The 23554-nt window shown below is 42.5% G+C and overlaps 2 protein-coding genes across 2 annotated transcripts; both read left to right on the top strand.

Annotated features, from left to right (window-relative positions):
- Positions 1 to 11694: 11694 nt before the first annotated feature.
- Positions 11695 to 12482, top strand: LOC145400728 (uncharacterized). The gene is made up of 2 exons (XM_080273166.1): positions 11695 to 11916; positions 12165 to 12482. Exons 1-2 carry the CDS (start codon positions 11695 to 11697, stop codon positions 12480 to 12482), a joined length of 540 nt encoding a protein of 179 aa, XP_080129292.1.
- Positions 12483 to 12887: 405 nt separating this feature from the next.
- On the top strand, positions 12888 to 13496 carry LOC145400736 (uncharacterized). The gene has a single exon (XM_080273172.1). It carries the CDS (start codon positions 12888 to 12890, stop codon positions 13494 to 13496), a length of 609 nt encoding a protein of 202 aa, XP_080129298.1.
- The last annotated feature ends 10058 nt before the right edge of the window (positions 13497 to 23554 follow it).

A 23554-nucleotide genomic window follows, 5' to 3' on the forward strand; every position in this document is an offset into this window, starting at 1 on the left:
GGTTTAAATGGTTACACCAGTTGTTAGTAAATAAATGCTATAATAAATGAATGAATATATACAGTGTAGAATATTTATTGTTGATGATTATTTAGTGGTTGAATTTTGTAGATAACTGAAGTATGTGTACGTAAGTTGTAACTATACAGCACGTTTTATATGTTTGTGCAGACGGTGTCTACCACTGTGTCTATTACTGTGTATTGTATAAATGAAGTAACTATGTAACTCACTAGTTTTTACCGTGGTGGGAAAGGTGTGAGTGGTGTTGCACGTGGCGATAGCATTGTCCTTCACGGGCTGATTGACGTGTTGTGGTGTCTGACACACGTTGATAGGCGTGGCGTCGTCTCAGCAAACACGCATGGTGACGTTGACTTCCCACACTGGTAGCTGTGGTGAGTAAATGAGTAGCGACGAGTAACATGAGTGAAGATGAGTGAGTAAGATGAGTTGTGAATATGGGCTTGGTGTTTGCCGTCATCGTTTTGACCTTCTTACACTCCTTTGTCAGCGGTGGAGGTTGGGGGACGGTAGGAGAGAGCGCTGGGGTTCTAGTGCTTGTTGCTTTGGTCTTGCTTTTCGTTTGCTTGTTCTGTTTTTCTTTCTCAATGTATTCTTGGTTCTTTCCTCTTGTGATTTGCTCATTGTGGAATGAAGACTGCCGCTACTTGTAGGTGCGTGTAGAAGATTATAGAGATGTCTTGTAGACTTGTTACTTGTAGTTGATCGTAGATGCTTGTAGTTCGTTGGTTCGTTGTAGAAATTGGAAGATTGTTTGTATCAATATTTTGTTAAACTACTGGCAAGACGTCGTGTGATCTCTTCACCTCTACATCAGCGTGATGATTGAGGAGACGGAGGGGGGGTTGGAGAGAATACTGTCAGGAGCTGGTTGTGAGTTGTTACTTGTGAGAGGTATTGTTTGTTTTCTATCTTGATAATGTAGACTCAACTGTACACTCATAAACTCATAGACTCGTAGGCTTGTAGACTCGTAGACTCGTAGGCTCGTAGGCTTGTAGACTCGTAGACTCGTTCTTCTTACTGCATACATGCTTGTGGTTACTTGTAGAATTGTAGTTTCTTGATAATGTAGAATCAGCTGCAGAACTGGAGCTGATCTAGGTTTCAGTTTTGCCTGCTTTTGTAGAAATGATGATTCGTAGGCGGTGAGTCGATCGTTACTGCCACCATATCTTGTAGAAACTTCGTAGCCACCATTAATATATATGTAACTCTTTGATCTTCTAATAAGTGAGTCTTGAGTTTTGGTTAAAGTTATTTTGGTAATTGAAGTACAGGAGTTAAAGATGAATACAGGGAGTTGTTCTTGATTTATTATCTTCAGAGAAAGTCTGAGTTGAGAGGCGTATGTATTACAAGGGATTTTATATACTAACTAAGTCTAGTTGAACCCCTCTTCTTATTCACTCTCTTAACTACCTGCCGGATCTATGGCCAGCCTCTTTCTGAGCTCTGATTGCTACATTCTCATTTAGCAGGGGTCGTGTCACGTGTGTTATACTGTTGTGGAAACATCTAGAACACTGAATGTCTGTGTGTACGTACAGCTTCCGGTGCACGACCAGCATTCCTTCACATTAAGAGTTGCAAGCTAATTTGCTTTTGCTTGATTCTCACTGATACACTACCTATCTCACACCCTGGCTCAGTGCTTCTATCTATCTATCTGTCTATCTATCTATGAGTTGTATTATTGTAATATGGGGTCCTGACAGTGATGCCTTGAGGTATTTAGCTAAAGGACCATCTCATTTATATCCAGTTTTAAAGAAATTAAATATATTTCTCATTTACTCTATACCTGTATTTCAGGGCTGCAGAAGGATGAGGATAAGGTGACGGAAAAAGAAGTTAAGAGCAAAATGGATTAACAGGTGAGTTCAGAGCCTAATGTAAATGTTAGTAAATTTAAATCCGTTCAGAATGGAAGGAATTTAGTAAACTGAATAATATGATCTGGAGATGCCAAAAATAAGCATGAATGACGTCATAATACTGAAAGGGTTATTGCCTCTGTTTTCCTATGATGGTCTTCACTGAGCTCAGTCATACTGCCTGGCCGCGTTTGTAGGAAATATATGTAAAAGTCGCCATTGTAGTGAAGGTTAAATAGTATTAACTGCATCCCCAGCTCATCTGAACGTGAACCCGGTTGACTGTTGGCTGATTCTGGTCCCCTCTTGCAATTTACCTTCTTCCTATAGGGGGAGAGGGAGCGAGTCGAGGAAATTTTGTATAAACGGACAGTAGAACAGATGAGTTACATTGTTGCTACCGGGAGGAGTCCCTCCCCAGCCCCAAGGAATGTGGTAATCGACACATATATCGCCTTTTTGTGTTTTGCCATTACAGTGTGGGTGACAAACGATAATTCCGTTTTTCATTTTCTTTTTCGTCTGGCTACTGACTCAGGCAGTCCAAGGTTGACTGGAATTGCTTTTCTCTTTTGAATCTGCCACTACGTCAATTTCGTCCACTTCTGGAGACCAGTGAATGTCAGTATTCTCATTCAGTAGTTACTCATTCCTTTACTTTACCTCTCTCTCTCTCTCTCTCTCTCTCTCTAAGCCAATCTGCTCCCCTCACACCTCCTCCCCTCCGGCTTTTGTTTCATTCACGGTTTCACACTCGCCCTTCCCGCTTCCCCTCTTCCTTCTCATATTTCATTGTGCTTCATCACCTTCTTGCCATTCCACAGCGTGTACGAGAAGTGGGACGAGCCGGATCCTTATTTTTAGGATAAGGATGAGGGTGAGGATTAGGAGGAAGAAGAGGAAAAATGAGCGCTTTTAGAGAAAAAGTGGTGCCTAGCAAACCGGAACGTCCCACTACAGAAAATGGCTTTGGCTTTATAGTCCAGGAGACAGTGAGGTGAACCTTGCAGTAGGGTATATACAAGTTTTTTTTTTGCTGTTTTTAGTCTTCCTGGGTGTCCTAATGAAGAATCTGACGGATGCCACTCTGGTACCCTTGGGCATTTGTTTTTATTAAATAAAATTCAAAATGACTGCCGGACCATATTTATCACTGTGGTACTGTGCAGAAGATCAAGAGGATACCTGCTTTAAATACTATGTACAAGCTGTCACTGCTATTATAATAACGTCTATGAGTTTTATTTAACATCACACACATTCATCATGACAATACATGGACATAGTATGGGCAAAAAGCTACCAAAAGGGATAAAAATAGCAAATAACAGCAACAAAATGTATGATGCCAGCAGTGAGTAACATTCATCAGTAAGTTCTTTAAACTACCCTTCACCAAAATATTTAAAATAAAGCTCTCTACACTTCACCACAATATGTAAGCTTTAAACATTTACATCCATAGCTCAAAACAGAGATCTATTCATCCAGATCATCCTCACTGTCTGATTCAAGAGGATCATCGAACATCTGCTTAACTGTATGTTCATTGTTGCTCTCTACACTTCACCACAATATGTAAGCTTTAAACATTTACATCCATAGCTCAAAACAGAGATCTATTCATCCAGATCATCCTTACTGTCTGATTCAAGAGGATCATCGAACATCTGCTTAACTGTATGTTCATTGTTGCACTTGTCCTCTGTTTGGCAGCTGCAGAATGTGGTGCAAGACATCTTTGCACTCTTACAGCTGCACTGCTTACGACTACATGGTGTGCTGCTTGTGCATCCACATGCGATAACTTTCATCAAGTCTGAAGGTGCTGCAGGCCTCTACATTGTTACTGGAAAGGGGACCCCATCTCTGTTATGCCACCCATAGTCTTCTGCATTCACATCTGGGGGTTGCTGCTCATCAGCAGCTTTCCACAACATTGCCTGAAGGTGAGCTCGCTTCATGTGGTGAGTGAGTGACTCGTCTGTTGGCGGAAGAGAGCGGAGGTTGGAGCATTTTTCTCTCTTTGTGGTGAAGAGCATGTGGCGAACTTCAGCCATGGTTGTGCAGATCATGGCACCATACAAGAGGCAAAACAGACGACGACCAGTCTGCATCAAGACTTCTTCAGAAGTGTTTGGTTGACCCACTGGAGTAAGATCAAGGTTGTCATGCTTCATCATGACATTAATGGCAGATACGTTGCCTTTCCCAAAGGGGGATGAGACTGTGTCACACCCGGTAATCACATGCAAGGGCAAAAGCTGCAAGCTTTTACTTCCAAGCTTTCTAGCTGTAGCAGTTATATCGATAACTGTTCCATCAAATTTCCTCATTGTGACCTCCTGGGAGAGGTGGTGTTTCCAACAAAAGTATACCAACAGCACAAACACATCTGTGTCCTCACTCAGTACCTGAATGTGTTCCCTGCTTTCCTCTCTTGCCAAAAGAAGAGTGTAGCTGATGATGTTGATATCGGCTTCTTCATGTCCAAATTCTTCATCCTCCTGACCAATCATCTTCACATTCACATCATCAACATATGCTGAACAAAGAAGGCCAATGAGTTGCATTTTGTTGTTGACATTCTTCATGAGCACATTCCTAGCTGGCAGAGGAGTGTTCATTGTCATTTTGATGTCAGGGGGCAGAGCTCCAGATGTACGTCTCTCACGTTCATGGGACTTAATGGATCCCTCCTGGTACCGGTCAAAGATAACGTACACCTCATGACTTCGAGATACAAAAATTTGCTGAAGTTAGCTGCCAGCTGTTCCATTGCTGCATTCTTTGGCCAGGAGATGTGGTACAGCATTGCATTACCATCAATGATTTCAACCTCGGGCTGAATGGTTGAATACTTCAATACTGCAAGATGGCTGACAAGAGAGGATTTGTTGCCTTTCCTCATATCACCATAGTCATCGAATAGACTGAATGGGATGGGTGCCAGTTCATAACTGAGGACATCCTTTAAGTCAAGGCCCCTGTGAGCACTTGTCACGAGCATTCTTGCATACAACCTTTCTGTGTCATACATTGTCTTGTCTCCGACTCTGACTCCTTTCGTCACTGTCTCTATAGTGACCACCTCTTTTTTCACTGGTTCATAGAAACCTCCAGGTAATTTGCCTAGAAACCTGGCAGCCATATTTTGCCCAATTGCAACAGCATTCTGGACATTGACCTTGCTGTCTGCAGTGCACCGATTGACAATGTTCCCAAGCTTTTCATTTGAGGATTTCAGAGGTTGGAAGCATTTCTGTAGTTCACTCCATATTTTCCGTCTGTCCATTGCATCGAGCTCAACCCTTTGTGATCCTTCCTCCTTATGCCTTTTCTTTGACTCCTTCCCTTCCACACTGATGCTATCTTCATCCTTGAACACTGTATCCATAGACAGAGAAACCGTGTTGCAGACACCATATGAAAGGATCCATCGTGCCACTTGATCTGGCGAGAGGGTGATGTGAGGAGTAATCTGTAGCACCAGTCCAGCAGGGCAGTACTCCCGAGGTGGATGGAAAGCTGATGACAGGGAGTGCTGGAGCTCCCGTTTCATCAGCCCTCAGGACTAGTTCCTGACCATCCCTCTTTGCTGAACTTTTTCAGTGTCTCAGTTACACAGAGAGTAGTCCAGCATGCTCTCCAGTACAAATTTCTCTAACTATGTACACCAAACTACATGCACAGTACACACTACACTTCCTTTTCCAAAATACAAAAAATTATGGCGTCTCATCACCAAGCCTCGGAGTCCCCGGGGGGGGGGAACATAAATGCCCCCACCATCCGCCCCTCTCCCGGTGACGACTCGAGGTGCCTGGGACCACTGTCTGACTCACTTCTTCTTCATTTCTGCAACATTCGCGGCCTTTCCTCTAACTTTCGCTGTGTTGAGCACCACCTCTCCTCCTTTAAACCTCACCTTTTTCTAACTGAGACAGCTGTCTGAGGCAACTGACAGCAAACCCTTTTCTGTATCCTCCTACTTTCTCTATACTCATTTCAAAGCCAAAGGTGGCTGTTGTGTATATATACACAACGACTTATCTTGCTCTCGTGTTCCTGAACTCGACTCTTCTGAATTCTCTACACTCTGGCCTCGGCTTTCCTGTCATTCTCTGACTAAATATATCTGTGCTGTTTACTTATCACCTAATTCTACTGACTATCAAAAACTCTTTGACCATCTAACTTCTATGATGGAACACATTCTATATATTTCTCCTTTCTCTGAAATCTCCATTCTAGGAGATTTCAATGTTCACCACCACCTTTGGCTCTCCTCTCCTTTCACTGATCCACCTGGTGAACAAGCCTACATCTTTTCTATCCTTAATGACCTAGAGCAGCTTGTACAGCACCCTACCCGTATCCCTGACCGCCTTGGAGAGAGCTCCAACATATTTGACCTCTTCCTCACAACTAATCCTTCTGCTCACTCTGTTAATCTTTTCTCTCCGTTGGGCTCCTCCGATCACAACCTTATCACCTTAACCTGTCCTATCACTCTGGTACGGCCTGTGGACCCTCCAGAGAAACGTCGTCTGTGGCATTTTGGAGCTGCGGACTGGGAGGCCCTCAGGCAGTACTTCTTTGCTTTTCCCTGGAATGATTATTGCTTCCATGGCCGTGAGCCATCTGAGTGTGCCTTGCGCGTTACGGAGGTTATTCTCTCAGGCATGGAAGTATACATTCCTTTCTCATATCCTTTGACTAAAGCAAGAAAGCCTTGGTTTAATCACGCTTGTTCTAATGCTGTCCGCAACAAGGAGAGGGCCTACAAAAGGTACAGGAGCCAATCCACCCCTGAATCACATCATCTTTACGTTTCTGCCCGGAATCGTCCTAAGTCTGTTCTTCGCTCTGCTAAGAATAGTTTCATCCATACTAAATGCTCTCAACTCTCCAAGTCGAATTCTTCCCGCTCCTTCTGGCACCTTGCCAAAAACCTTTCTAACAACTTTACCGCATCATCCTTCCCTCCTCTTTTCTACTCTGATGGTTATGTAGCTATTTCTTCTACTGATAAAGCAGATCTCTTCACACAGACTTTCTCCTCCAATTCCACCTTAGACGATTCCGGTGCTGTTCCTCCATCACTTCCCCCCTCTGATTTCCTCATGGCTGACATTAAAATTTCTTCAGCTGATGTATTTTCTGCCATCACTGGCCTCAATACTAACAAGGCATATGGGCCTGATGAGGTCCCTCCTGTTGTTCTCAAGAACTGTGCTTCTGTGCTTACACCCTGCCTAGGCAAACTCTTTCGCCTTTGTCCGTCAACTTGTACCTTTCCTTCTTGCTGGATGTTTGCTCTCATTCAGCCAGTCCCAAAGAAGGGTGACCACTCCCAGCCCTCCAACTATTGTCCAATTGCTTTAACGTCCTGTATTTCAAAAGTTTTCGAGTCAATTCTCAATAGAAAAATTTTAAGGCATCTTTCCTATCACAACCTTCTTTCCGATCGTCAGTATGGGTTCCGTCAGGGACGCTCCACTGGCGATCTTCTCACCTACCTTTCAGACTCCTGGTCATCCTCCTTTCGGGACTTTGGCGAGAGCTTTGCCATTGCACTTGACATCTCAAAGGCTTTCGATCGAGTCTGGCATAAATCTTTAATTTCAAAACTGCCCTCCTACGGTTTCTATCCTTCTATCTGTGCCTTCATCGCTAGATTCCTTTCTGGTCGTTCTATAGCCGCTGTTGTAGACGGCCATCGTTCTTCTCCTAGATCTATCAACAGTGATGTTCCTCAGGGCTCTGTCCTATCACCAACTCTCTTCCTTTTATTCATCAATGATCTTCTAAGCTGTACATCTAGCCCTATCCACTCATACGCTGATGACTCCACCCTTCACCTTTCCATTCGGTTCCCTCAACGCTCATCTCAACAGTTACTTCAACAAACAAGGGATGAGGCTATGGCACACCTAATGTCTGACTTGGCTCGTATCTCGGACTGGGGTAAAAATAATATGGTTGTTTTTAATGCATCTAAGACTCAGTTCTTACACCTATCAACCCGACAAAATCTTCCACAGGTATACCCACTAATGTTTAATAATATTCAGTTAAATCCTGCATCATCCTTGAGCATGCTTGGGGTTTCATTTACTCGGGACTTATCTTGGAAAGATCATATTACATCTCTTGTAAAATCTGCTTCCAAGAGATTGGGTGTGCTAAGCCGACTCCGCTCTTTCTTTATCCCTGCACAATTGTTGACTCTATACATGGGTTTTATCCGCCCCTGTATGGAGTACAACTCTCATGTGTGGGGAGGCTCCCCACATACAGCTCTTCTCAATAGGGTAGAGTCAAAGGCTTTTCGTCTCATTAACTCTCCTCCTCTTACTGACTCCCTTCAACCTCTGTCTCCGCCGCACTGTTGCATCTTTATCTCTTTTCTATCGCTACTTTAATGGTCACTGCTCCTCTGAACTGTCTGCTTGCATTCTTCCACCTCTACGACGGGCGCGTATCACCCATCTGGCAACAAACTCTCATCCCTTTTCTGTCCAACTCTCCAATGCAAGAGGTAACCGTTACTCCCAGTCTTTCATTTATGCAACAGCTCAACTCTGGAACTGTCTCCCTCTGTCTGTATTTCCTGCTGCCTATGATCTCCAGTCTTTCAAACGCAGTGTGTCCAGGCATCTCAAAATGATCGGATTTTGAATTTGGCTCTCTATTGTATTTTGGTTTTTTTCTTGGAGGGAGCTGTTACTGCGGGCTCAAGGCCTTTGGTTCCTTCTTCCTTGCATAAAAAAAAAAAACAAGTCCTCCTCTTGCTTTTCCATACCGGATGTATGTTTGGTCCCCGAATTGGTCTGAAACACAGCATTCCAAGGTCCTTCTTCATGGCGGCAGACATGCTCCCCTCTTAGGAACACATCTTCATTGACTTAACTTCAAGAAGATGAAACTGGGAGCAGTGTCTGAATAATATAACGGCTGACCTAATCGCTTATAAAGGAGACGGTACTTATTTGCCCCTATAAAAAATTTTGCCCAAGGGTGCCAGATTGGCATCCGTCGGATTCTTGTTCAGGACATGTGGGAGAGCAATAAACAACCAAAAAACCTTGTATATACCCTAAAGCAAGGTTCAGCTAAAAAAAAACCACCCGTCTCCTGGACTATTAGGTCTAGCTGTGTTACTGATACGGACATCTCTTTACGACTAACTATGATATTTTTAGTGTTTATTGTGAGCCTTTACTTTCCAAAGAGTCCCCTGCTGTACAGTGAGTCTGCACAGTTTTGCCCTCTCTGTTTTATTTTTCCCCACCTTCCCTCAGTGTGGGGACGTGAGGACATCACTTAGCTCTTCTCCTTTATGCCGCCTTATTTTGTTTTCAGTTTTTCTCAGTTCCTATTCATTTTCTTCTATATCCACTCTTCCTTCTCACATTCTTCTTCCTTTGTCAAGTGATTCTTCTCCATTGACTTTTGTCTCTATGTTGATTTTCATATACTATATCCTTCATTGGGGGTTTGTGCGTGCGTGTGTGTGTGTGTGTGTGTGTGTGTGTGTGTGTGTGTGTGTGTGTGTGTGTGTAATCAATTATATCTCCTAAAATGGTGGTTCACTAAAAGAGAAACAAAGAATCATCAGCTTTTATAGACGTTTTTGCTTCTTTTTCCTCATTCACCAATAGAATCGCCGACAGAGAGAGAGAGAGAGAGAAAGAGAGAGAGAGAGACGACATTAGTAAACAACAAAAACTGAAGAGAGGCTGAAGGAAAATAAAATTCATTATATATATATATATATATATATATATATATATATATATATATATATATATAGATAGATAGATAGATAGATAGATAGATAGACAGATAGATATAAAGAGAATTTCTGTCCATCCTCTATGGAAATCGAGAGGGATGCTTATACTGTAGAACTCTCTAAGCAATTATAACAGGTGTGACTTTTCACGGCGAATTTAGATGTGTACGTTACATCTGCTAAAATATTACGAAACGTTGTTGAACTTGCAAAAAGGAGGATTTCCTTAGTGCCCCCCTGTTGATTCAAAATGGAACCTCACTTTTCGGTGTGTCTAGCTACAGTTTTCAAAGTCTCGGAGTAGAGCAGGCTGGACGAGCGACGTAGGCGGGACGAACAGAAACTCAAGTGTAAATTCGAGGCTAAGACTCACGGAAAATTATTCAGATTAATTGATGGTTCATATAATCCGTTTATATATAAAAGAAGATATCTATTCCCTGTTTGTCTGTCCTCTATGGAAATGGAGAGGGATGAATATAGAACTCTCTAAATAGATTTAACATGGGTAACTTTTTTCAACGATATAAATGTGTACGTTACAGTTGCTAAAGTGATGCCTCTGATGGCCAAGATTAGAACTGATTAGAAAAATTCAAGCCAACATGGTGGGGATGTGGCAAACAATTACCACTGACATTTTTACTTCTATAACCGTATCATTATTAGCTGCAACGGATCGAGTGGGTGGCTGGTTTTGTGGGGTGGGTGGGCTGGGTTGAGTGGATGGATGGGTGTGGTGTGGGAAGGTGGGTGGGCAGGGTTGGATGTGCGTGGTGAAGCAGTTGGGGTGGGCGAGTTGGTGGGCAGAATGGATGGGTGAATGTGGGTGAGTGGGTGGGGAAGATGAGTGGGAGAAAAGGAAGGGTAGGTGGGTGGATGGGTGAGCAGGGTGGGTGGGTTAGTAGTGGAGAAAATAAGTCCATGGTAGAAACAGGTCCATGAGGAGTATATTCCTGGGAGAAAGGGCCTAGTGACGAACATAAGTTCAGTGTGTATGGGGTCCCAAGGGCCCTCTCGCACAGAGGTAGTGGCCGCCCTGGGTTCGAGGCATTGTGGTATGCACGATCATAGATTTTTACCCGGGCAATGCAGGGTGCCCCTACTAGTGACTAATCTACAGTATACAAATATAAAAAAATCTGCATTGTTTGTTTGTTTGTTTGTCCTTCAATCACGCCCAAACCAAGGGCCAAACACCCCCAGACCCATATATATTTTGAATCACGGTGACCCAGGGATGGTTTTAGGCAGGTCAAATTTCAGATCTTGGTAATTTGAGGTCATCGGTAGAGTGTTCGCCTTTTTGGCCCGGGCAACGTCGGGTAGGCTACCCCTGCAACCCAATATTTGTCATGGAGACTCACATGACCTCCAGTTCGGACATAGGCCATGTGAGGTTGACCTCCGAGGCCATTTGAGGTCACCAGTCAGAGGTCATTTGAGGTCACCGGTAATAGTAAACAAGTGTGCACAAATTAATACTGTGCGTTAGTCTGCGAAAGCTGAAATAGAAAGTTCTTGGATCTCTTAAAATCCCTCTTCAAAGGCAAAAGAGGTCCATGGTCTTTTTGTAGTAGAAAGATGTGAGTGTTCGCCTTTTTAGCCCGGCAATGCCGGGTACCCTTGTTAGTAAATGTTATAAAGGACACAGACATATCTGTCCATCCAGTGTGGAGTCCAGTGAGCCAGGAAAAATCGCACTAACTCTTCTCATAATACTGATAACAGACTAATGAGTGCTTGATGATATATGACATGGTAGCAAAGACCTCTGATGTTGTAATAAGCCAGTATTCCTCATAACGATAATTATCTTCAGTGACTGGTCAAAAGGGTTCAGTATTTCCTAATGACAAACAGCTAAATACACAGACCCAGCCATAGGCGGTGCAAGCCAGCACAACTCTATGCCAGTCCCAAGCCCGGATAAATGGGGAGGGTTGGCGTCAGAAAGGGCTGTGGGCCAGTAAAATAAAAGCCAAAACCATGATGAGCCACAACCAAGAAATAGTGGATCATGTCAGGGCGTACCCCGTTATAAGCAACGCACAGAGGCATCGCCCGACCTCCGCGAATGTGCAAGGGCTACCGCGCCATGAGCGAGCGCGGCTAAAGAAGCGAGCTCCTGTCGCCGTGAGGGTGGCAACACTGAATGTTGGGACTTTGACAGGTCGAGCAAAAGAGGTGGTGGAGCTGAGGAAGATGAGGAGGGTGAGTATACTGTACTGTGTGTGAAGGAGACCAGGTGGAAGGGTAACAAGGTGAAGGAATAAGGAGATGGATACAAACTTTATTACAGTAGTGCAACTGCAGAGGGAAGGAATGGAGTTGGAATAGTGGTGTCGCAGGAAATGAAAGAATATGTGACTGAAGTGGCGAGAGGAGGAGATCGGTTGATAACAGTAAGGTTAATATATGGGGCATGTGTAATAAATGTGGTTAATGCATATGCACCACAGACAGGATCAACAGATGAAGAAAAGGAAGAGTTCTGGAGAAAGCTAGAAAGTGAGATGGAGAGAATTGCTATGGAGGAGAGAGTGGTGCTAGGCGCGGATCTGAATGGACATGTTGGAGCAGATAATGAAGGAACTGAGAGGATACATGGAGGCCATGGGCTTGGAAATGTAAGTGCAGAGGGTGAACGGATACTGGATCTGGCCATTTTCTTTGACCTAGCAATTGCTACTACTTTCTTCTGCAAGAGGGAAGAGCATATCATCACGTATAAGAGTGGAGGAAATTCTACCCAGATAGACTACCTTATGTACAGATGATCAAATCTGGTAGAGATAAAAGACTGTAAAGTTATACCAGGTGATCACGTTGCACCACAACACCGGCTGCTAGTGATGGATGTGTGGCTAAAAAGACCAAGAAAAGGAAGGAAGAGGTATGAGAAGAGGATTCGATGGACGGCACTGAAGGAGGAAGCGAAGAGACAAGAGTTCAAGACTAAGGTACTAGATAGGGTGAACGTAAATATAGAGGGAGTTCAAGACTAGTGGAAGGAGAATGCAGAGACCGTGAGAGGAGTGGCCAGAGAAATACTTGGAGAAACATCGGGAAAGCGACGTACAACTAGAGAAGAATGGTGAAGGAGAGAAGACGTTAAGAATGCACTAAAAAGGAAAAAGGAAACAAAGAAACAGTGGGAGCAAAGCAGATCGTGGGAGGATAAGATGGTGTATAGAAGCGCAAAGAAGTTAGCACGGAGAGCAGTGGCAGTGGCTAAAGCTAAGGCTTGTCGTGATATGTTTGAGGAGTTGGAAACACCTGAAGGAGAGAAGAGAATATACAGGATAACAACGATTAGGAACAAGTCTACACAGGATGTAAATCATGTGAAGCAAATGAAGGATGTAAATGGTGTGATGCTAATCGATGAGATGAAGGTACAAGAGCGTTGGAAGAAGTATTTTGAGGGCCTACTAAATGAGGAGAACCCATGGGATCATCAGGATGATGGAATACCATACCTAGGTCTTACGAGATGTGTAGAGAGAGCAGAAGTGGTGAGAGTGCTTAAAAGAATGACAAACAACAAGACAACTGGACCAGATGAGATCCCGGTGGAGGCGTGGAGGGCCCTGCGAGAAGCGAGAGTGGATTTGTTGTGGAATTTAATGTGCAAGATAGAGGAGCAGGAAGAGATACCAGATGAGTGGAGGGAGAGTGTGTTGGTAGCCATCTTCAAGGAGAAAGATGTACAAGAGTGTGGGAATTATCGTGGAATTAAACCGCCACCGGGTATCACAAATAATGAAGGTTTGGGAAAGGATACTGGATGAGAGACTGAGGCTGGAGGTGGAGGTGACCAAAGGTCAGTTTGGTTTTATGCCGGGAAGAGGAACAACGAACCCAATATTCATACTGAGACAGATGGCAGAAAAGTATAGAGAAATACAGAAAGAACTACATATGGTATTTATAGATCTAGAGTAGGCCTATGATAGAATACCGCAACATGAGTTGTGGAGATGTTTGAGAGAGAAAAAAGTACCGGAAAAATATGTAAGACTTGCAAGGGAAATATACAGTAATGTTAAGACGCGAGTGAGGAGTGGAGCAGGCATGACGGACAGATTTGGAGTGGAGGTGGGGCTGCATCAGGGCTCTGCGCTGAGCCTCTTCCTTTTCAACATTGTATTCGACATGTTGACAGAGGATGTAAGAATGGGGACACCGTGGGACATGATGTATGCCGATGATGAGGTTTTGGTGAGTGAGTCAAAAGAAGAGATAGAGTGCAGGCTGGATGAGTGGAGATTAGCACTGGAGAGTAGAGGAATGAAAATAAGTAGAACAAAGACAGGATGTATGCTGTGTACAGAGCAAGTGCACAATAGACGTGAAAGTATTAGGCTGGAAGGTGTGGAGTTGAAGGGGGTGGATGCATTTAAATACCTGGGATCCACCCTATCAGCAGACGGTAGTGAAGAAAAGTAAATAATGGGAAGAATCCAAGCAGGATGGAGAAGTTGGAGAGACGTATCAGGAGTATTGTGCGACAGGAGAATGCCAGTGAAATTAAAGGGGAAGGTGTACAAAACTATGGTAAGACCAGCAATGACGTATGGGGCGGAGGCACTACCTGTGAAAAAGGACACGAGAGGAGGATGGAAGCAGCGGAAATGAGGATGTTGCGATGGATGTGTGGCGTGACAAGGGAGGACAGAATCAGCAATGCAAGGATCAGAGGAACAGTGAAGGTGGTGGAGGTTTCGAAGAAGACACAAGGGGCAAGACTTAGATGATACGGGCATGTCATGAGCAGCCATGGACAAAGTGACGAGAGGAGAACACTGGATATGGAAGTTCAGGGAAAGTGGAGGAGAGGAAGACCCAAGATAAGGTGGAAAGATTGCATAGTGGCGGATATGAGAAAGAAGGGTCTGGATACCAACATGGAAGGCGATAGAGGCAGGTGGAAGAGGCTCATCACGAACAGCGACCCCATATAAAGATGGGTAAATAAAGCTGACGAAGAAGAGAAACAGCTAAATACACAGTGATCATCGTAGCCAGTATTTGATAAAGGTCGTTATTTAGTTACTGATTACTATCAGTGTTATATGAGGCTCAGCGAAGGAAAATGTGAAATGAAAATTAAGGAAAAAACTTTTTGTAAAAAATGAACAAAGCAGTCGATGGTTTCCACTCAGAGTTGTGTAATCGTTTATCTATCTGCATACATAGAAAAATAAAAATGATCCATCTAGCCTTGATCCACTCCACTTTTTGAACCATCAGGAGTGTAGGTGCCAGGGGCTAAACTCCTCAGTCCTGACAACTAAGGCGTGGGTAACCAGCTTTGATCGCCCTTGAGTGGAATTGTTACCAGTAAACTCCAATCACTCCTTGGATGTAAATCCTTATAGGCTCAATCCTTAGCCAGCCTTAATCCACTAACTCATCAGGTATCACTGGACTTAAGAGTGTCACACACAAGGACAAGGGCACACTGAAAACAAAACAGGATTCGTTTTACACTTCATTCCTGAATATCGGTCAATAATTGTGACAAGTCGAACACGAACGAATGGGACGAAAAACTATTTTTCTGGCTCAGTCACCCACGGCTCTCGACTTCATCATTTGAAAATCATCTTAACCTACCTATAGGTCTTAGCCACTCCAGTTCCACTTTTTTTTTTGTTTCCTAGCATTCTAGGCCAACGCACTGCATGTATAAAGCATTGTCGGGGCCACTGTACCTTCATACCTACCCATCTTTGCCTGAATATACGCTGTTTTTCCTTCCACACACTTCATAATGCCCATAATACTTTTGTCTCCTCTCTTAACCTATGAGTTACTTCACGTCCTCATGATTCATATGTTGCTACGACCAGTTAAAAAAAAAAAAAGTAAACAAACACTTTTCCTCCAAATCTTCCCCATTTAAAGTCACTCACATTAATATCTTTCGCTCTGTCCTCTTCAACACCATATATGCAAATTTACTTCTCACGTCCGCTTTCAACTCCTTTCTCCTGTAAACTCTTTGAAATGCAAATACTAGGCTATCTTCCGAAGCTTACCAACGAATGTGTTGTATCATGTGCAAGAGATACCTGGTTTTCTTCCCTCCCACTCCCCCCTCTCTCTCTCTCTCTCTTTCCAGGTCTCGCCCTCCTCCCCATTACCCCTATACCTGCCTCCCTCGTTGGCCTTAGTGCAGTCGGGAAGTACAGCCAGCTCTATACAAACGATAGGATTTAGTTAAGAAGTAAAATAGGGATGAATGAAAACAGTAGGGCACAGACGAGAGAATCTACAGCCACAAGAGCAAGTAAAAAAAAAAAAAACTACAGGAAAATTAAGTGGGGAGAGAGAGAGAGAGAGAGACTTTGACATGAAAATGATTCCCGCCAAACATTATCATTATTTTACACATCATTATCTCACTCTCATCCGCCTGTTCTCGTCCGCACAAGCCACGGTTTTCCCAGAGTCTGAAGGGTGTACTGTGATGAAGTAAAGTATCAGGAAAGTCCAAGAGTGTGAAGCATCTGATGAGAAGAACTGCGTCTGAAGAGTTTAACAAGGAATGATGCGTCTAATGGGTAGAGCAAAATAGTCTGAGGAGTTTAATAAGGAAAACTGAAACGTGATTAGCAAAGGTAAAACGGTAAGAGTTAGGGAGAACTGCCTGGGAAAAAGGGGGGGCTGTGGAATATAATCATGAAATCTAAAGAGTCTGAAGAGTTTTGGGAGACGAAGAGGAACCAGAATTTCAAGGAACGAGCGCATGTCACAAATAATTCAATCAGTGTGTTCAAATGTCTAGAAAATACTAGCCTTTTTTTTTTTTTTTATGAGTCCGACTCAGGGCATAGACGTTCATTAATTAATTACATGCGAGTAAAATGAAAGAAAGACTGAATTCTTGTTACTTGTTTTTATAATCGTGCTTTTAAACTGAGCTATGAAGTTTTAATGATGTACTTGTTGTATAACACACATGAATGGAGGAAGATGAGAATAATTCACTTTTGTCCATTGAGGGTGGTTTTTCTTCATGCTCATTGCCCACAAAAGTATTTCTTCCATTACTCTGATCCAAGACAACGGTTGTCAGCTGTACTCAGTTGACACGTGATGCAGCCAGCACAAGGACGCTGTATTAGCATAGTCACTTGCCTGCAGAGAGACACATGCCACTCACTCCAACTCCGGTGGTTGCTGTAGGAAGTGGTGGCTCCTGTAATCTGCTTTCCATGCTTTAACCATCCTTGATTAGCTTACATCCGTAATGGCTTTTGCATATTTGTCACCTTTAATCAGATGTCTGGAAACCTTCAGTACTGTATCTAGAAACACTCGTAGCTGGAAGCCCCCATTATCTGCAAAGCGATTGATACCTGAAAATCACACACACACACACACACACACACACACACAACGAATCCTGGCAATATCCTTGCTTCCACTACCTTCAGTGTGCGGAGGCGTCAAGAACTCGTATGTGGGTGTGAGTCATAACACTTTTACCTCACACAGCTGCAAGTCTAGGGGATCACACAGCCTTCCTCCTGGCTGAGAGGATGGACTACCTGAGGATTGCGTGGGAGCTTTAGCCGGTCACACACACACACACACACACACACACACACACACACACACACACACACACACACACACAAGCACACAAACGTGGACGCAGAGATTTTTTCATCAAACAAATGGGTTTTGCTGAACAAGATTTTCTAACATTTACACAACATTTTGTACACGTAGATAGTATGGCATAGTTGTCAAAAACAATTTTGCTTGAATGTTTTCTTCTTTCAGCTAAACTGGATTTTGCGTACGAAACACACTGGAATACCAAATTTTGGTTAACTTATTTTTATTTATCTTAACAGTACACTAATGTGTCTACAGCAAAATTACCCAAAGCCGTTTCAGCAAAATTTATTTTGTTATGATATAAATCCCCTGTATCCAACCTCTACCATACTTATGCAACTTATCTAAGCACAGATATTTCCATATGATCCTGAATAAGTCATCAGTAACAATCAGCAGGTGCTATATTCAAATATGAAAAGAAAATACCAGCAGGAGATATGTGCATTTCCGGTAGATTCATGTCAGTTGAGGAAATGAATACTGTATATGCAAGGACAAATGAAGATCAGAAAGATTATTTTTTTTACCATGTGTTGCTGTATACTTCCTTCTTTATCCCTCAGCCCTCTTGATATCAAAATCACCTGATGTGGTACAGTACAGAGAAGAACCACTTGTATCAGCTAAGGACTATTAATGCTAGCATTGCAAATGGCAGTACTAGCTCTCTTCACTACGTGACCGTGTCTCACAATACTCAGGTAACATAAGGCCAAAGAAGCGGACTTTATGAAGCTGTCATAAGACTGAGACTTGGCTATAAATATTATTGGAAATTCATCAGAGATGACTCGTTACCTTGTGCAGTTTGTGGGGCACCAGCAGCACACACACTTCATCACTATATAATGGATGTCCTCTTACTGTGAAGTATAGAAACTTCTTACGCTGACTGATCAAATCTCGTGGTTAATCAATGAAAGGCTGCTACCTGCCACTCACCATGATAATCTTGAATTTGTATCAGAGTTCAAGAATGCTTTACATTCAATACATGTATGGTTACACATACAATTGGTTGCTATTCTTCATTATATATTATATTTATCGGCAACACTCATTAAGTTGCCCAATACGGTGCATGTTTCACCTGTATATTTACATCATAGCCTCCATCTTACACACCCAAGTCATAGCCTCTAACAAAGATACTATTCAAGCCAGTGTAATAGAAGACACTAGTGTGTACCAATGAAGGACATGTATTAAATAAATAAATAAATAACTAAAAGTAGTGAAGTTGAGAGAGAGAGAGAGAGAGAGAGAGAGAGAGAGAGAGAGAGAGAGAGAGAGGTGTCGTCTTGGTGGGTGTTTTGACCATCACCCATCGACCCCATACGACCCACTGATTAGGCAATGCGTCTTTACTGATTTGGAGCTACTTCTCTCTCCTGTATGTAATATATCTTATAAATTCCTTTACATTTTGTAACATATATTATATCCTCTATTTGCTATAGGGCATGTTGTAGCTACACCCAAAAACTTATAACCAGTGACTATATATGACTGTATTTACTGAACAAGGTGTGTCACAAGACCCATCACCTTGTTTTGTTGTTTATGTACTCTGTGTACCTTTACAACAATAAATATTTGAATCAATCAATGCATGCATTATACATTTGTACAAATTGATATATATCTTTTCTCCATCAGGGGGATTATCCCCCTCCTCTGATGGCCGAACCATCCCAAAACTATATTATTACTTGTGAGGGCATTTCAATTGATTGATCGGTTACAATATTTTTTGTCGTAAAGGTACTTTAACACAAGAAACTTTCACATCTTTATGGCACGAGTAAATCTTCTAAAGCATGATAATTCCACACAATATATTTTGCTTATGATTCCACACAATATAATATTACAGTATACTTACGATTCCTCACAATATATTATGCTTACGATTCCACACATATTCATAGTATCAGAGCTGACGAGTCATATGAACAATTACATATGAATTACAAGACATTACAAAACAAGTGATGCCAGGCACAACAAACCTCGCATGACCGTAGTTACTTTATTGCTGTTAAATACTGACTCATTTCTGTCATTCAATGTCAGTGCACAGTTAACCCATTTGTGCCAGGCTTTTCAAGTATTTGGAATTTCAGATTATTAAAAATGTGTAGAGGCTGAGGGATTCCGGTTATTTAAGTGCTTCCATTCTGCAGACTACTTATATATATATATATATATATATATATATATATATATATATATATATATATATATATATATATATATATATATATATATATATATATATCGTTTCGTTTCGTTTTTAAAGGCTCCAACAAGCTTGCATGCGTCGGCCTTTGTCACCTAATGGCAGCTTTCCACGCTGCACGATCCATTGCAGCCTCGCTGTTCAGTCCCTTAACTCTGAGGTCACAATGACCTCGTCCCATGTCTTTCTCGATCTACCCCTCATAACCTCACCCCCAGTATTAACACTTCTCACCTTCCTCACCCAATTATCATCCCCCATCCTCTCCACATGTCCAAACTATCTCAATCTACCTCTCCTCATCACAGCACCAATACACTCCAATCCCATCCTACCTCTCAACTCTTCCATCGTAAACCCAGCCCCCCCGGACCTTGCACGCAGGGACGCACTACACATCCACCTAATCATTGTCATTTCTGTACGTCTGAGCCGATGAATATCCTCCTCCTTTACTGCCCAGGTCTCACTACCATACATCATTACACTCCTAACACATGCTGCATACAAAGACCCCTTAGCACGTAGGGAGAGCCCTCTCAATGTCAGAAGAGGCAAGAGCTCCCTGAACTTCTTCCAACCACTTCTCACCCTAGCCACAGAGCTAGCTCCAGCCCCACCTCCAGCACACATGTCTCCCAAATAACAAAACTCTTCCACACACTCAAGAGATTCACCAGCAAGTTTAATCCTTTAAAGCCTGACAATCTCCACCTCCTCTCCCCGACACGCCGTACACATAAAATCAGCATTACCTCGCAGTCTACCTCTGATACCACTACATCTAGAAGTGATTATCAATAACTGCCTATCTCTAGATGACCATATCAGTGAGAAGGTACGGAACATGTATACACCGCTTGCTAATATGAGAATACAGTAGCTTTCACATACATAAATGAAGACATACTTAGAAAGATAATAACATCATTAAGACCAACCCTGGAGTATGCATCAGTAGTCTGGAATCCTCACCTCAAGAAACACATGGACAAGACTGAAAAAGTTTAAAGGACTGCTACAAGATGGGCACCAAGCTTAAGGGATCTAAGCTACGAAGAATGACTGGAAAAATTGATTCTACCACCAGTACAGGAGAGAAGGAAAAGAGGAGACATGATTATGCTCTATAAATGTGTCACAGGGAAAGAGAAAATAGACATAAATGAGTATATAACCTATGATGAAAAATCAGCAAGAGGACACTGCACAAACTATAAAAAAAGAGAGGTGATAAAGACGTAAGGAAATTCAGTTTCCCTAATAGGGCAATTGATCAGTGGAATGCACTACCGAATGAAATAGTGTGTGCCAAAACAATTAATACATTTAAGGATGTGTATGATAAGTGACTGAATACACGGGACAGTACGAGCTTGACTCATTCCTGTTAAGATACAATTGGGTAAGAACAATTAGGTACGAACACACACACACACACACACACACACACACACACACACACATACACACACACACACACACACACACACACACACACACACACACACACACACACACACACACACACACACACACACACACGCACGCACGCGCGCGCGCCAAACCAGTCTCACATCCATACGTTGTTTTGGGCACTATCTCACCTTCATGCATTTATTTTCATATTCATTTTATTAACAGTTTTCATTGGACCTGTGACTAATTTTTTCCTTGAGTCGACCTACTCTTCATTTTCATTACACATTTACCTCTCAGATGTAACAGAAAAGGGAAAACTACTGTTACTGGAAACGGAGAGTAAATTTGTGCAGTAATAAAAGTGCCATTAATATTAAGGCCTTGATAAGATGCAGAAGGTAGAGTATAATGGTAAGTACATGGACTGAGTGTCGGTGTGATAGTTTTTTCATCAACTTATGATTATGAGGCGTTGTTGTGCCATAAGTAATGAAAATTCAACTGTTAGAACAATGGATATAACTAATGAATATGTTCGGAGTGGATGAATGGAAACATATAATAAGCAAATGACTCGAAAACGATGCAAGTCAAACATATGATAAAGTACTGCAGTATGTGAGACAGAGAGCTATGGAAGTAACGATCTTCAGGGAATCGTCGCGGTGGGGGTCAAGCTAGTTAGGGGATGGCGGTGGTGTAACCTGAAGAATATTCGCGTCATAATTGAGAGGACCCGCGTTCGATTACCAGGCCGACAGGATCTGTTTTGCCCAACGTGTTCGTACCTAGAAATTAAATAGGACCCTGGATGTAAATCCTTTGTCCTCCTCTTAAGCTAGGTGAAGAAACTACAGACTCTTATCACACATAAACAAACATACGACACCAAGTGTCCGATATTCACCCCACCTCTTCCCTATACACCTTTCCCTAACACGTCTATGCCGTTGTAGGAAGCTTTACAGTGTTTAACCATCTGCAATGAAGCGGTGCAGACCTGCAGTGGACATGGTATGAAGTGATGCAGATATGGACACAGTTTTACCATCCTATAGAAACGTAACAAGATTGTATGTGCAAACTGGTTCACGCCGTTTATATTTTTTCATCTTTATGTGCAAGAGTTTCCTCTGCTGGGAAATTCTGAAAAAAATAAAATAAAATCTATGGCCAGTCTTTCAAACGTTGTGTGCTCAGGCATGTCAAACGAAGCAAACTCAAACAATATTTTTTCTCACCGGTTGGGAGGGGCAGGTTGATATCACCCTTGTGTCTTTGATCTCTTTTTCTCTTTATAAAAATATCTGGAAAAAGGTTGAAAGGGGGGAAGTGACAGCAGATATTTTAGAAAGGAAGGAAGAGGAGTGTTGGAGACATACTAAGGGTGGGGAAGTACTAAAGTTTTAGTGGAGGAAGAAAGGAGGGGAAATGAAGAACTGATAAGTGTGGGTGAGATGGGAGAGATAATATATAAAAACACAGGGAGCAAAAAAGTGTTAAACAATGGAAATCAGCCTACATATATTGACACAGAACTTCAGCAGACAGTGGCCAGAGGAATGTAGCCAACTTATCTATTGTTATGAAGCAACTGAAGAATTAGTTGTGTGAGGAAATGCCACCACTTACTCCATTCCCTCATACAGGTACACCAGACTCTAGGGAGACATTAGAAAATACCATTCATAGGAGAGAAAACCCCATGAACCAACATCCGAATAATGATTGTAGAAGGGAAATATCTGCTGCAACTAGTATGTAATAAAGCCAACATTTAAACTATAGATAGGCTCGTCGAATACAAAGAAGTATATCTAAACAACTGGAAATCAAGAATATATAATGTACTGCGGCTTACAGGTTTAAAGCTGGGTCAAAATATTAACACGTGGTGATGATACCGCAAATGATGGTGAAGGGAATTTACTGTATGGCGAAAGATTGAAGAATAATCGGTTGCAATATTGAAGCTCGTAATGCACAGCATCCCTACGTAGAGGATCGATGATTGGGCGCATGTGCATATCTGTGCGTGTGTGCGTATGCGTGTACGTACGTGTGCGTGGGTGCGTTTGCGTAAGTGCGTTTTCCTGCGTGCGTGTGCTTGTGTGCAAAACGAAAGAATCCAAGGCTTGGTCTGTAAAGTTTGTCCATTCAGAATTATAGTCGACAAAGAAAAATACAAGTTCAAAATAACATATATTCATTTTAAGATTCCTGAACACATTGCATTTAAAAACTGCAGGTCACAGGAGACTGGAAAAACAGTGGGAAAGACAGTTTCAGTTGATCGGTTGCATAAGGGAAAGATTGAGAGTACCGGTTGACTCCTGTATCAGTGAGACGGACAAGAAAATGGTGCGAGTGTGTAGCCAGGCCGATGTTATGCCCGCCGTAATGACGAAGGAATGCAAGCAGAGAGTTCAGAATAACAGTGACCGGAGTGACAGCAACACAGAACAGAGACGCAACACTGCGGCAAAAAGAGAGACTTGATGTTAGAGGAGAGGAGTATAGACGGAAAGCCTTTGACTCCACTCTATT

The sequence above is a fragment of the Coenobita brevimanus genome, chromosome 6 (assembly GCF_032717465.1).
Source record: "Coenobita brevimanus isolate Jiangsu-jjx chromosome 6, ASM3271746v2, whole genome shotgun sequence".
Lineage (NCBI taxonomy): Eukaryota > Metazoa > Arthropoda > Malacostraca > Decapoda > Coenobitidae > Coenobita > Coenobita brevimanus.

Bases quoted from the DNA above. Each gene is read 5' to 3' on its own strand.
- LOC145400728 (XM_080273166.1), top strand. From the start codon at position 11,695: ATGAGCCACAACCAAGAAATAGTGGATCATGTCAGGGCGTACCCCGTT. The intron at 11,917-12,164 runs GTGAGTATACTG...TATGCACCACAG, and splicing joins AGCTGAGGAAGATGAGGAGG to ACAGGATCAACAGATGAAGA.
- LOC145400736 (XM_080273172.1), top strand. From the start codon at position 12,888: ATGGTGTATAGAAGCGCAAAGAAGTTAGCACGGAGAGCAGTGGCAGTG.